Here is a 14,836-nt window from a genome sequence, read left to right on the forward strand (position 1 = left end):
ACTGGTATCCAAGATCTACAAAGAACTTCTCAAACTCAATACACGAGAAACAAATAAACAAATCATAAAATGGGCAGAAGATATGAACAGACACTTTTCCAATGAAGACATACAAATGGCTAACAGACACATGAAAAAATGTTCAAAATCATTAGCCATCAGGGAAATTCAAATCAAAACCACACTGAGATACCACCTTACGCCAGTTAGAATGGCAAAGATAGACAAGGCAAGAAACAACAATTGTTGGAGAGGATGTGGAGAAAGGGGATCCCTCCTACATTGTTGGTGGGAATGCAAGTTGGTACAGCCACTCTGGAAAACAGTGTGGAGGTCCCTTAAAAAGTTAAAAATTGAACTACCCTATGACCCAGCCATTGCACTACTGGGTGTTTACCCCAAAGATACAGACGTAGTAAAGAGAAGGGCCATATGCACCCCAATGTTCATAGCTGCATTGTCCACAATAGCCAAATCATGGAAGGAGCCGAGATGCCCTTCAACAGATGACTGGATTAAGAAGCTGTGGTCCATATATACAATGGAATATTACTCAGCTATCAGAAAGAACGAATTCTCAACATTTGCTGCAACATGGACGGCACTGGAGGAGATAATGCTAAGTGAAATAAGTCAAGCAGAGAAAGACAATTATCATATGATTTCTCTCATCTATGGAACATAAGAACTAGGAGGATCGGTAGGGGAAGAAAGGGATAAAGAAAAGGGGGGTAATCAGAAGGGGGAATGAAACATGAGAGACTATGGACTATGAGAAACAAACTGAAGACTTCAGAGGGGAGGGGGTGGGGGAAGGGGATAGACTGGTGATGGGTAGTAAGGAGGGCACGTATTGCATGGTGCACTGGGTGTTATAGGCAACCTAATGAAGCATCAAACTTTACATCGGAATCTGGGGATGTGCTGTATGGTGATTAACATAATATAATAAAATAAAATTAAAAAAAAAAAAGAAAAAGAAATGTTAATCATTCATTAACCACCATCTGCTGAGCTGCCAGGCACAGAACTAAGCTCTGGGTGAACGGCAGCATGACCAAAGAGCCTGTGGTCTGGGGAAGGAGAAAGACTTCCTAAAATTCAAACAGCATCCATGTGAGAAGGGTTGGGATGGCCATGACCAACGGGCTTTGGAACCGCGTGTGACTGAGACTCAAGAGCAAGGGTCACAGAGGGACCCTCTGCATCAGCATCATTTAACCGTCCAGCAGTGCGCAGGATGCCGGCGTTCTTCACACCTGCCAGTCCTCACAACGGCACACAGAGCCAGGTCAATGCCTCACTGCTCTCACAGACATTAGTGTTTTCAGTGTGCCAACTACCAGCATATTTGGGTTTCCTTCGCTGAGCACAGGCACTCCCAAGAAGGGCTGAGGATCAGTGATAATTCTGTGGATTGAGTGACATATTTACAATGCACAAGGCCTCTGAGGTTTTAAGGCATTTCTTATCCTCCAGGACTCTGTACTTCCAGAGAAGTTATATCATGAAGTCCCATCATCAGTTGGGGGTATAGTAGGCTCACTCTTCAACAGACCTCACCCCTCGTCCTCCTCACTGCTGCCCATTCAGGCCCCTATCACCCTCCCCCTTAACCCTCTTCCCACAGCTGCTCTAAGCCTCCTGGCACTATATATAAAGCCCTCCACAACACAGCCCAGACTCCTCTCTGGTTGTTCACTAACACCTCCCCCACACCTGCACCTTTTGCCCTAGCCACAGCTGACAACTTGGAGGTCCTGGAACGTACTATGCTATTGAACTTGTCCTGGCCATGTCTGTGCCTGATGCCTTCCTCACAGCTGCCCTCCTCAGGACACTCCTCCCCACCCCTGCTCCATCCCTCCTCCCCAGGCAGAAGTCATCATTTCCTCCTTGGTTTGCCATGAGAATGGAAACAAAATCCTCCTCTGAAAGTGGTTCTCAATATAACAGAGATATGGATACCACCCCTTTTGGGAGCATTCGGATATGTGTAAAAGAGGTTTTGGTGGTCACATGACTTGAGGGACATCACTAGCAGGGCAGGGGTTACCAAGGAGCTAAACACCTCACAACGCAGGAGATCATCCTGCATCATTAAGCAGCTTCCCACATACAATGCCAATAGTGTCCCTGTGGAGAAATGCTGCACAATGCTTAAATACTACAGACCTCCCTCGACTTACAATGAGATTATATCCCGACAAACACGTCATAAATTGAAAATACCATTAAGTCAAAACGTATTTAATATACGTAACCTAGAGAATATCCCAGTTTAGCCTAGCCTACTGTACACGTGCTCAAGAACACGGACATTAGCTTACAGTTAGGCAGAATCATCCAACACAAAGCCTATTTTATAACAAAGTATTGACTACCTCAGATAATTTATTGAATACTGTTCGGAAAGTAAACCCAGAATGGCTGAATGGGGACGGGCGGGTTACAAACGGATTAGTCATCTACCCTCACGATCACGTGGCTGCCTGCAGCTGCACCTCGCAGCTGCTGTGGTATTGCCTATCACTCGCCCAGGAAGAGATCAAAATTCAAACTTCAAAGTATAGTTTCCACTGAACACTCTTTCACGCCATCGTAAAGCTGAAAAATCAGAAGTCAAACCATCCCAAGGTGGGGACGGTGTATCACAGATATTTGTATGCGTGGCTGACTCCCTATTGCAGCATGCGCTCCTTGACGACAAAGACCATTTTGACTCACATTTGCATCCCTAGCACTTACCACAAAGACTGGCAGATAGCAGATACCCAACCAATAACTGCGGATGTATGAATTAAGGCAGAAAATGATTGAGCACTACTAGAATGTAAACTCTAAAACAATGAAGTTTTGTTTAGCTCACTGCTGTATGCCTAACACAGAATAGGCACTCAAGAAACAATGGCTAAAGGAACAATAAACGAATGGATGTCGGGAAGTGGACTAGGTGACTCAAACCCAGATGCTGCTCTCAAGACATGTATAGCCTGGTAGAAAAGAAAAAGTTCATACGCAGCTTGGTGGAGAAGAGATGTGCAGGTGCCAGGAGAAAGAGTCCGAACAAGGGCATTGAGGAAGGAGTCATGGGGAAGCATCAGGGGCTGGGCGGTGGGAAGACGAGGGAAGCATCCGAGCATGAGGGAATCCAGAAGCACAGGCGGAATGTGGATATGTGGAGCCAGAGCACAAGGATTTCAGGCAAAGAAAAAAGCATAAGCAATGATACTCATCCAACTCACTGTTTAAATTATGGTTTATTACAATGAACACCTACCAGTGCCAAGCAACAAGAATGCAAAAATGAACAACTCTCCACTCTTAGAATGTTCAGAATGTCCAGTAGCAAGATCTAGGAAGGTATATTAATGACAAGTTGGCGGAAGTACAGTGGGAAAGGTAGGTGGGAGCTAGTTTATGGAGCACCTTGGATCCCAACTAGTCAAAAGAGTTTCGACTTTAATGCATGGAGAATGGTCACAGAATGTGATGTGATGCAATGGGATTTAAGATCGGCTTTGGAAGGTCTAACTGGTAAAAATCTGTACAGTTAACAGAGAGACAACAGACTAGAGGCAGGGAGACTCACTAACTAGGCCCCTGCATTTCATTCAAGGCCTTACTGCCTCTCGTGTGACAAGAAAGAACTCTGGTGAGTTGTTATGGGTGATAAATTTGCAAGACTTGGCAAAAGGCTGTGTGGGCAAAGGGGAAAATGGAGGAGGATCAGGACTGGAAAAGAAGCTGATGTAATCAGTTTGTAATACACTATATTTTAGGTAGCAAGGGCACATGTAGGGAGAGAGATGTAACAGGCACTCGAAAGATAGGTTTGAAGGTCAATCCCAGAAAAGATTTGGGACCACCTCCATAGTAATGATAATAAATTAACATTATTGCCAACATGTGATTAGTGGTCATTGTGTGACAGACAACTGTACCGAGTAATTAAAACAGTTAGGTTGTTTTTTCATTCATCCTTACCCAACAGTAGAACATGGTACTATTACTGTTTCCATGTTACACTTGAGAAAACAGAAGCTCAGAGAAGGTCAGTAACTTACCCACAGTCACATGGCTAATAAGCAGCAGAGCTGGGATTTGAACCTACGGGTACCCAAACCAAAGGCAAAGCACCTATCACCAAGCTTCCTCTCTGGAGTAGAAAGGATCACTCGGTTCTTGAGTTATTAGTCAAAATGGCCAATGAGAAACACAACTTAAAGCAGAAGTTTGTACTTGTCTGACATTAATTTTCATTGGCTCTCTCCTCACAATAACTCCTGTATCTCTTTTCAGCCTATTTAGCCAAGATTCAAATTACCAAGATTCTCCAGAAAGCAGGTCCTACAGCAGGAATCTAAACAGGATAGGAATCAACCATAAAGGTGGCTCAGTCGGTTAAGAGTCCAACTCTTGGCTTCAGCTCAGGTCATGACCTCAGGGTCCTGGGATTGAGCCCTGTGTCAGGCTCTGTGCTTAGCGGTGAGTCTGCCTGAGATTCTCTCTTCCTCTCCCTCTGCCCTCCCCACCCCGCTCTCTCGCTCTCTCTCTCTCAAAAATACATAATAAATCTTTAAAAAAAACAATGTGGACAAATCATAGCTATAGACCCTACAACCTTACTGTGTTTTGTTCTAAAAACAGTGTTACTGTCAGTTATAGCAACATGGGAGTTAAAGAATCCAACTGCTTATATGTAGCATCAAATAAAAAACTACTTAACTATTTTGACAAAAAACTTTAATTACTGCAGAGCAAGCTTCAGACTTCTCCAAAAGGTGAAATGCTTCATAATTCCAAAACAGAAAAAATGTGTCTGAATAATGGGCCCATTGAATACCCTGGCATAACTGAAGGAGTCATTCTTTTTCTCCCTTATTATTATTTTTTTTTTGAGTAAAGTTGACACACGGTGTTACATTAGCTTCAGGTGTACAACACAGTGACTCAACAAGTTTATCCATTATGCTATGCTCACCATTCTTACTCTGAATTATCTGATTTCTGTGCTATTATCTTCTTTGAGGAACCTTTTCTTGTCAAATTTTTTCATTTCTTTATAATAGCTACTATGAACTCTGCGCATTAGAGGGGTTGTTCCTAAGTGCCATATTGGTCTAAGTGACTGTTATGGGTTGAACAGCGTCCTGCAAAAAGATATGAAGTCCTATCCCTCAGTACCTGTGAACATGACTTTACTTGGAAATAGGACCACTGCAGATATAATCAGTTAAGATGAGGTCATACTGGAGTAGGGTGGGGCCTTACTCCAATATTACTGATGTTCTTACAAGAAGAGAAGAGGGCTGCCTGGCCAGCTCAGTTGGTAGAGCATGTGACTCTCGATCTCAGGGTCATGAGTTTGAGACCCACACTGGGCACAGAGATGACTTAATTTAAAAAAAAAAGGAGAGAAGAGACACAGAGACGCAAGAGGGAAAGAGCACATGGCAATGGAGGCAGAGACTGAAGTGTTAGAGCTGCAAGCCAAGGAATGACAAGGACTACCAGCAAACCACCAGAAGCTAGGAAGAAGCAAGGAAGGACTCTTCCCCTACAAATTTTAGAGGGATCATGGTCCTGCTGAGGCCTTGATTTTGGACTTCTAGCTGCCAAACTGTAAGACAATTTGTTTTAAGCCACCTACTTTGTGGTACTTTGTCACAGCGGCCCTAGGAAACGAACAGAGTGACCAGTACCATTTATGCCTAATGTAACTCAAGACTCTTGTGACATTATTTGGGGCAAAACCAGAAACAAGCACCTTAATATGTAGCTATATACAATTTGAAAGTAATAAACACTGACCATAAACACCAAATAATGTGTCAGTCTTTATACAGGAGGAGGTCATTAATAACCCAGCATTTACAGGATGCTTGAGTGGCTCAGTCAGTTGAGTGTCCCACTCTTGATTTTGGCTCAGGTCATGATTTCAGGGTCCTGGGATCGAGCCCCGCATTGGGCTCCCGGCGCAGCAGGGATTCTGCTTGAGACTCTCTCTCCCTCTGTCCCTCCTCCCACCCGCTTTCTCTTTCTCTCTCACTCTCTCTAAAAATAAATAAATAAATCTAAATAAAATAACCCACCATCTGCAGGACATGAACTTTCAATTATTTTTCTAGAAGTGGTGAGCTATATACCTGTCTATTGGTAGATAGGTAAATACACTTTTCTTTCACTAGACCTGGCTGGTTGTATTAGAACAAGTGGGCAAACTTTAGACGAATACAAACCTGAAACATTTGCATCTTCACTTCCATGGATGTCTTCCCAACCCAGCTAACATGGCCACTGAACTTAATGTCCTGTTCTGGGCTTAAGCTCGTCTTACACATATCTGTAAAACAGAAAATCAATCTGAGTTCAAACCACACCCGTAATTTTCTGTATTACAACTGGAAAATTTCACTTGAAATTCTGGCAAATTCACCACATTTCCTTTTTTTCTTTCTTTTAGTCTTCGAAACTAAAAACAACTTTTTTGACACAGAAAAAAAATTGTGTATCTTTTTGAAAACTGCAGACAATGCAAAGAATATAAAAAATAAAACTGGAATCATGCAAAACCCTTCCAAAGATTACTATGATAAACATGTATCTTGGTATAGAGCGTTCTAGACATTTTCATATATATACACATATAAAAATTCCCCCATAAAAGGAAAATATTTCCTCTAATTTCAATAATCTCTTGGAATTACTGAGAATTCTAATTACGTATAGAAAATAATACTGTATGGTGACTAACATAATTTTAAAAAATTACTAAAAAAAAAAAAAAGAATATCGCTTACCAATCTTGTCCACCAGGGCTGTAACTATTGACAAAGGAGACATCTTAGCTTCCTGAACTCTGGTGTGCATGTAGCAAATAAGAACTGTAAGAGAAGAGAACAAAATAAAGGAAAAGCACAATTATTTCTCAACATTGACAACTGACTCCCTGAAATTATCTCGTTTTGAAGACCCAACCCCCCATATCCCACTAGTGGTCTTATCTGAGGACCAAAGACTTCTCATACATGGAAGAGATTTGGGGATTCTCTCATCTGACTGAACACTCAATTTTAGATTTGGTGAAGAAATGGAAGCCCAAAGCCTGAGCCCACCAGGTGGCCTGTCACCACTGCACAGAGATGCAGTGCCTCAATTAGAAAAAGACCTCAGCATGTGAGTCTGACAGCATCAAACAGCTTCAGAAAAGAGAAATAAGTCACAAGGACTTGGCTATCTATTTTCCCTCTGACTCCTTCCTAATCATAAAGCAATTATTTCGCTTCAGTTACTCCTCCTTCCCCATAACACCCTTGACTCCAACACTACCTCGTGGCTCTCTGTATACTTTCCATATTTTAATAAGCTTAGCGTGGCTCTATGCACCTTACAAATAACAACTCATTTAAAGTTGTATCATACTCCTGTGTTTGGTGGCCTCACTGCTTACCCATGATTCATTCAAATTTGTATCATCAGCCCTCAGGACCAGGGTCTGCACCCAATAAATATTAGGTAAGTGACAATAAATCCCTCCATCCATGCACCTGCTAAAGGATGTACTGGGGAATGAGAGGCTAAAGGCAAGAAAGTCCATTTAAAAGCCTCTGTGGTACCCATAGAATAAATCGTATGTGGCTGACCTATGGCAGTATCAATGGAAATGAAAAGATCCTAGAGTTAAGAAGAGGGTACACTTGACAATATTGTAATAACGCCACGGCTCTAGCTTGCCTGAGTGAAGATGGTACCCCATTCACTGAAAAACAGAATACAAGAAGAGCAGAATGGACTATTTTCAACATGTTAAATTTGAGAAGCCTAGCGCGTATCCAAACGGAGATATCCAGGAGGACAAATTGGTCTGGAACTCAGCAAAGCAGGGCAAGAAATGTGGCTTCCTAAGTATTCCACATACTGAGAACAAGTGAAGCACTAAGGGTAAATGAGATTATTTGTAGTGAGTGTACAGATAAGCAAAAAAGGGCAGAACACAAAACCCTGGGAATAACCAACATTCAAAAGATCACTAGAGAAAGAGGAACCCACAAAGGAGACTGTGAAGGAACAGCCAGAGAGGCAGGAGGAAATGTCTGCAAAGCCCAAGGATGAGTTTGGCAGTATTAGGAGCCACAAAGGGATCAGGTAATCCTTGAAGAGCACCCATTAGATCATGAAATAAGGGAGCCAATGGAGAGTTTGGCAAGAGCCATTCAATGGCATGGAGGAGCAGAAGCCAGAACACGTGAAACTGGGCAGTAAATAGAAGGTCAAGATATAGAGGAAATAAGAGCAAATGTGTTTTTCCAACTCTTTCCAGAAAGTTAGCTATGAAGTGGGGGAGCAAGTTCGACAGTGTTGTAAGGGAAGGGGATTTTACCTACTTTTCATTATAAGACGGAAGAGCCTTGAACATGTTTATAAGTCGAAGGAAATGTGAAGTTGAGAAAAGGCTTGAGATACAAGAGAGCAAGCACAGGTGACAAGGCAAGTTGCTGGAAGAACTGGAAAGAACAGAATCAAGTGAACAGGTGAAAGGAATGGCCATCGACAGAAGCCAATGAGGAAAAACTAGGGTAGTGGCAGAGGAGTTTGTGTATTTAGGGACACCTAAGTAAACTGAAGTCAGGAGTATGTGTATGTGTTTGTGTGGGTTTTTTTTTTTTTAGAGGTCAGTAAGAATGTTTAACCAAGTTTATTTATTTTTTAAAGATTTTATTTATTTGTTTATTTATTTATGAGAGAGAAAGAGCAAGCGAAAGAGAGAGAGAAAGAGAGAGAGCATGAGCCGGGGGCGGGGGCAGAGGGAGAAGCCGACTCCCTGCCAAGCAGGGAGTCCGATGCAGGGCTCGACCCCAGGACCCCGGGATCATGACCTGAGCAGAAGGCAGATGCTTCACCGACTGAGCCACGCAGGTGCCCCTGACCAAGTTTATTTAATCTGAAGAAACAAGCAGGGGCACCTGGGTAGCACAGTCGTTAAGTGTCTGCCTTTGGCTCAGGCCGTGATCCCGGCATTCCGGGATTGAGTCCCACATTGGGCTCCTCCGCTGGGAGCCTGCTTCTTCCTCTCCCACTCCCCCTGCTGTGTTCCCTCTCTCGCTGGCTGTCTCTCTGTCACATAAATAAATAAAATCTTAAAAAAAAAAAAAAGAAACAAGCAGCTGGGTGTTAGTTAAGCCTAACAAAAGACTTCTGTCTATATTATAGAAGTCATTAGAGCCTTTCCTTAAACCCTTTCCCAACAGTACAGTCCAAAAGTCATTAGTAAGAGCAGCAAGGTAGCCCAGAGTAGGATGCTGAAGCCCAAACAGGGTCAGGAGGACATAAAGAGAGGAGGCAACCACAGCGATGGCCCAGCATGTTGCAGGCTGAGCACAATGAGGAGGGCGACCCTGCAGAAGGGCACCTAGTACGAATCCCAGCGAGATGAGGGGAGCATCCGTGAGGGGTCCATGAGGGGATAGGGGTGGCAAACATATGAAATTAACTTCATGCAGGGAAAACTGATCAAATAAGTAAATGGATTTAGGATCATGGAGCCGGCTGGAAAAGGGAATTACAAACATGCAAAGGGAAGAAATGAATGAACCTGTGGTGCTGAACCAGAACTGGGACTGTCACTGTAAACCCATCGTTTTCATAGATGGACAGACAGACAGACAGAGATGTGAATGTATGTGCATGTGCAGAGATTCCCCACCTCATCCACTGAAAGGGCATGGGAGCAGTGACACCCCAGCAGCAGGGACCACTCCCAGCACCGGTATCTTGGTTTCTAATTACCATTCTCCATCAAAAAGAACCAGAGCTCCTTGCAGATTTGGCCGATTCTAGGACTAAGTCAGATAAAATACAAATGTGCCTAGAACGTCTTCCTGTGCCAGGAAGTGAGGAAGTGCTCAAAGAATGATAGGGACACAGCAAAACAACAACAACCACAAAAACAACAACAACAACAACAAAACAAAAAAACCACAAGCCAGTCTGAAGGGACTGAGGCCGTCCTGGCACAATCTGAGTACCACAAGAGATGAAAACGACATATTACATTACATTCTATAAAATAGGAATCCTGAGGCCCTACTGATTTTAAAATAATAAATTGAAGGTCTGATGAGAAATGGACTGTTTATAAGGTCTGAATTTACTGGCCTACAAGGTCCTTATTCATTACAAAGGGGGTAAGAGTAACTTTAGAGTGAAGAAGCCTGGCAGACACCACCTTCATCAAGGAATCAAAGTGAGCATCCCGGTAATGGGACAAATGAGAATTATGCTCCAGTTGATGAGACGCAGTAAGAACACAGCGTCCTTTCTGTGATGTTCCTGCCAAAGATGCATATCTCAAATCTAATCTTGGGGAAGCATCAAATAAACCCAAATTGAGAGAAATTCCACAAAAGAAATGGCCTATAACCTTCAAAAGTATCAAGGTCATGGAAGTCAGAGAAACACTGAGGAGCTATTCCTGACACAACAATTAAATGCAACATGTGATTCAGAACTGGATCCCTTCTGCTACAAAGGACCACTGGGGAAAGTTGCATGGGGTCCAAGGATTAAAGAGTCTAAAGTATCAGGGTTAATTTCCTGATTTTGATGGCTGTATTGTGGTTATGGAGGAGAATGTCCTTATTGGTAGGAAATACTAACAAGAACCATCAGGGGTGATGTGTATCACATCAGTAATGCAGTCTCTTACATGACTCAGAGAAGAACAATTCTTTGTACTGTATTAGCAACTTTTCCATAAATTTACTTTTTGAAAAGTTATTAGAAAGAAGAATGAATGAGATTACAACTGTTAAACAGGAATCTATACATTCAGGGAAAAAAAATTATGACAACTCAGAGGTAACAGAGGCCCTTCTTTTACTCCTTTTGTAGAATATCCTCATCTGTGCAAGTTAAAGAATGAAAAAGGCCCTCTCCAGACAAAGGATTCAACGTATAGCTGTAAATATCTATTTAGAAATACTAAAAGAATACCAGTACCTCCTAAGCTGTCAAGGTCCTCAAGAATCCTGCCAAATCTGTGAAGTAAAGAAAACTGTGATTAAATGAAAATCATAATGATCACCCCTTAAAAATGAAGAACACAGTTTAGGTGGCTGAAAAGTTCTAAAATTGATTGTGGTGATGACCACATGACTCTACAAATATACTAAAAACCACAGAACTGCACACTTTATATAACTGAATATTATGGTGTGGAAATTACATCTCAAAGTCACAATAACGAAAGGAAATAAAAACAAATAAATGATGCAAATAAAAAGATTGCTGTGTTACCTTATGGTGTTTTGAACAGTCAAATACTTCTCTCGTAATTCAGGCTGACTACCCAAAGGCAAGAGAACTTCAATATAACTGTCTCTCATTCTCCTGGGTGGCAGTTCTTTCTGTGACTCAGCCAAAAAACTCTGAAGTAATTTTCTTTCCTCCATTGCTTTCACATGGTCACTGAGAAGAAAGGACGCAAGCTTCATGAAACACAGAGGCAATGCTACCCCACACGCCAGTGACAGGCAGGTCAGACACCATCAAAGGAGGAAAATGAAGGTCTGGACCTACCTCATCCTCTCCTCCTTCCCTCCCTCCCCAGCTGGCACTTGGCAGAATTAAAAATTTTCTGTTAAAACGTCTCGGGCTTATAGATTTTTAAAAAATGCTTATAGGGGCGCCTGGGTGGCACAGCAGTTAAGCGTCTGCCTTCGGCTCAGGGCGTGATCCCGGCATTGTGGGATCGAGCCCCACATCAGGCTCCTCCGCTGTGAGCCTGCTTCTTCCTCTCCCACTCCCCCTGCTTGTGTTCCCTCTCTCGCTGGCTGTCTCTATCTCTGTCGAATAAATAAATTTTAAAAATCTTTAAAAAAATGCTTATAAATGATATAGATATACCTAAACCATATATTCACCTCATCAAAAAGTATATTCAAAAAACAGAATATCTGACATCAAATTAAAAATGCAGCAATGGACACAAATATATATATGGATTAAAGAACAAAGTGGCCACTGAACTCCGTATTCCCATTTCTCACCTTGACAAGTCTCGCATTTTCTGTGCCCCAGCTCTCTCCCTCTCTCCCTCTCTCTCTCTCTGCCTTCAATTTCAGGAAAGAGAGTAGAAGAAGAAAAATGAAGTATATACAAAAGAAGTATGGAAGGCAGAGCAAAAGATAAAGAGGAGGAGAACACGAAAAGGAGGAAGGGAAGAAAAAAAAGAAACGATTAAAGTGGGAGAGAAGAGAGAGAGACAAGGGGATAGGAAACTAAAATGCTGACAATATCACTAATCCAGACATCTTTCTAAGTTTCACTTATGAAGTATTATCGCCAGAAAGGTCTAGCTTACCAAAAATAGAAGGGGCAGAGGAACAACTTAAATGGCACCAAGTAAATCCTAAATACGCAACATTCTACATGACAAATGGCTTGGCCTCTTTAAAGTCAAGCTCATAGAAAGAAAAAAAAAAGGAGGGAGGATAATTGTCTACTATTCTAGATAAGGGGAGACCAAAGAGTCATAAGCACTAAAGGCAGTATATAATCCTTTATTGGATCTTGGTATTTTTTAAAAAGCTGTAAAAAACACCTGGGGAAAAGAAGAGCCATAAGCACCCCAATGTTCATAGCAGCAATGTCCACAATAGCCAAACCATGGAAGGAGCCGAGATGCTTCAACAGATGACTGGATAAACAAGATGTGGTCCATTTATACAATGGAATATTACTCAGCCATCAGAAAGAATTATCACCCAACATTTGCAACAACATGGATGGAACTGGAGGGGATTATGCTAAGTGAAATAAGTCAAGCAGAGAAAATCAATTATCATACGGTTTCACTTATTTGTGGAACCTAAAGGATAGCAAGGAGGACATCAGGAGAAGGAAGGGAAAAATGTAAGGGGGGAAATCAGAGGGGGAGACGAACCATGAGAGACTATGGACTCCAAGAAACAAACTGAGAGTTTTAGAGGGGAGGGGAGTGGGTGGATGGGCTAGCCCAGTGATGGGTATTAAGGAGGGCACGTACTGCATGGAACATTGGGTGTCATATGCAAATAATGAATCATGGAACACTACATCAAAAACTAATGATGTACTGTATGGTGACTAACATAAAAAAACACATTTGGGGAACAGTTGAGATATTCTGAACAGATGAGTAATATAACATTAGGGAATTACTGTCAATTTCATTATGTAAGAGAATATCTTGTTTGTTAGAGATACATGATTGCTGATTTTGTTATACAAGAGAATATATTTATTTACTGGAGATATATGCTGAAGTATCATGATATCATGATACCTATAATTTACTTAGAAATAGTTCACCCAATATATGCATATTGGCTAATCTGGAAAAACATAAGTATCCAATCAAGATGGTAGGCACATAGGTATTCATTTTTTCTACTTTTCAGTAAATGGAAAATTTTCATATAAATAGTTAAAAAGAAGTTATTAGATAATTTCTACACCAACAATAGATTATTTTATGTCTAGTGACTGCTTTTTCTATCTCATTTTAGACTCAAAATTTGGTGCACCAAGATGGATATTATCTTATTTCACAGTGGGGAAATACTGAGAGACTAGGTTAACTGTGAACTGACAAGAAGCAATAAAGGAGTCAGGCTGCATGAAACAGAAAAACCAAGAAACTTGGGTTTAAGTCCCAAACCCTGATACTTAATCATTCAGTCTCTGAGTTTCAGTTTCATCATAGGTAAACAAGATAGGAACATATGCCATAAGAATGTCACAAGTTTTGTTGAGAATCAGTGAGGTAATATACCTGAATGCACTTTGAAAAATGTGGAGTACATGTAAATCACATTATTTTATGACAACAATGCATCAAATGATGAGTATGTTGGAATGTGGGTCTTCTCCCCAAAGTTAAAAAAAAAACACCTCTCAATGCATTTCCCAACACAGGGCCCCCTCCGTCCCTACAATGAGACCATCAGCTGAACCTAAACACAGCTTAGCATATGGGGATGAAAGAATGACCACAAAGCGTGCTCACCTCCAGTTAGTGGATGCTCCTACTATCTCCCGCAACTTATCACGAACTGAAACAAACATAAAGTGGTAACTCCAAGAAACAAAGAAATATTGGCATTGGATTATGGCAATGATTCAAGAACTATGAAAAGCAATTCATGCACTCAAAAGCTTTAAAGAATGATTAATTTCCATTTAATGCCACAACAAACAGCTCAGGGAAGGGACCAAGCCTCTGCTTCCTAAAAACTTGAAACAACTGCTGTCTCCTTAGTGCAGAAAAGAATACTCTTGTGCCTATCACTAGGATTTACTTACACAAACAGAAAAGGGTAACTCCAATTATTCACCAGGTGGGGCAGTATCACAGTCAGTAGGAGTCCCTTTACGATGGAGATATTACGACTAAAATCATCACCTCGCTTCTTATAGGCAGTAGTAGATCAGACAGCTTAGTGCAGGGACTAACCCTGATATCCAAGTCTCATTCTGATTTCTTTCTACTATCCAAGTCTCATTCTGATTTCTTTTCTACTATCCAAGTCTCATTCTGATTTTTCTATTATCCAAGTTTCATTCTGATTTTTTATACTATCCTAATTCCTAGAAATGTTAAGCCACAAAAATGAAGCAAAGATGTAAATCAAGGAAAAGCAAAGAAAGCAATTTAATTTTAGTTAATGCTCAAAACGTGCAAGAATGAATTAATGCCAAAAAAAAGCAATTTAAAAAAAATTGATACTAATTACCACACACACCGTGATTCACATGTATAGGTGAACATGCTATATGGATAAAGGGAAAATAA

General features: G+C 41.4%; 1 protein-coding gene across 7 annotated transcripts in view; it reads right to left on the reverse strand.

Moving 5' to 3' along the window:
• ACOT9 (acyl-CoA thioesterase 9) overlaps positions 1-14,836 on the reverse strand; it is a 58,101-nt gene that overhangs the window by 11,434 nt on the left and 31,831 nt on the right. For 2 of the 7 annotated variants that reach the window (XM_034648936.1, XM_034648931.1), the window contains 6 exons: positions 14,787-14,813; positions 14,051-14,096; positions 11,299-11,469; positions 11,002-11,039; positions 6,804-6,887; positions 6,243-6,346 (listed from right to left, as the gene is read on the reverse strand). In XM_034648936.1, the coding sequence (XP_034504827.1) occupies positions 6,243-6,346; positions 6,804-6,887; positions 11,002-11,039; positions 11,299-11,469; positions 14,051-14,096; positions 14,787-14,813 (470 nt within the window). Of the gene's footprint in view, positions 1-6,242; positions 6,347-6,803; positions 6,888-11,001; positions 11,040-11,298; positions 11,470-14,050; positions 14,120-14,777; positions 14,814-14,836 lie in introns of all 7 variants that reach the window. The other 5 variants (XM_034648933.1, XM_034648934.1, XM_034648935.1 and 2 more) reach the window with 3 other exon arrangements.

Source organism: Ailuropoda melanoleuca, chromosome X (genome assembly GCF_002007445.2).
Source record: "Ailuropoda melanoleuca isolate Jingjing chromosome X, ASM200744v2, whole genome shotgun sequence".
Classification (NCBI taxonomy): domain Eukaryota; kingdom Metazoa; phylum Chordata; class Mammalia; order Carnivora; family Ursidae; genus Ailuropoda; species Ailuropoda melanoleuca.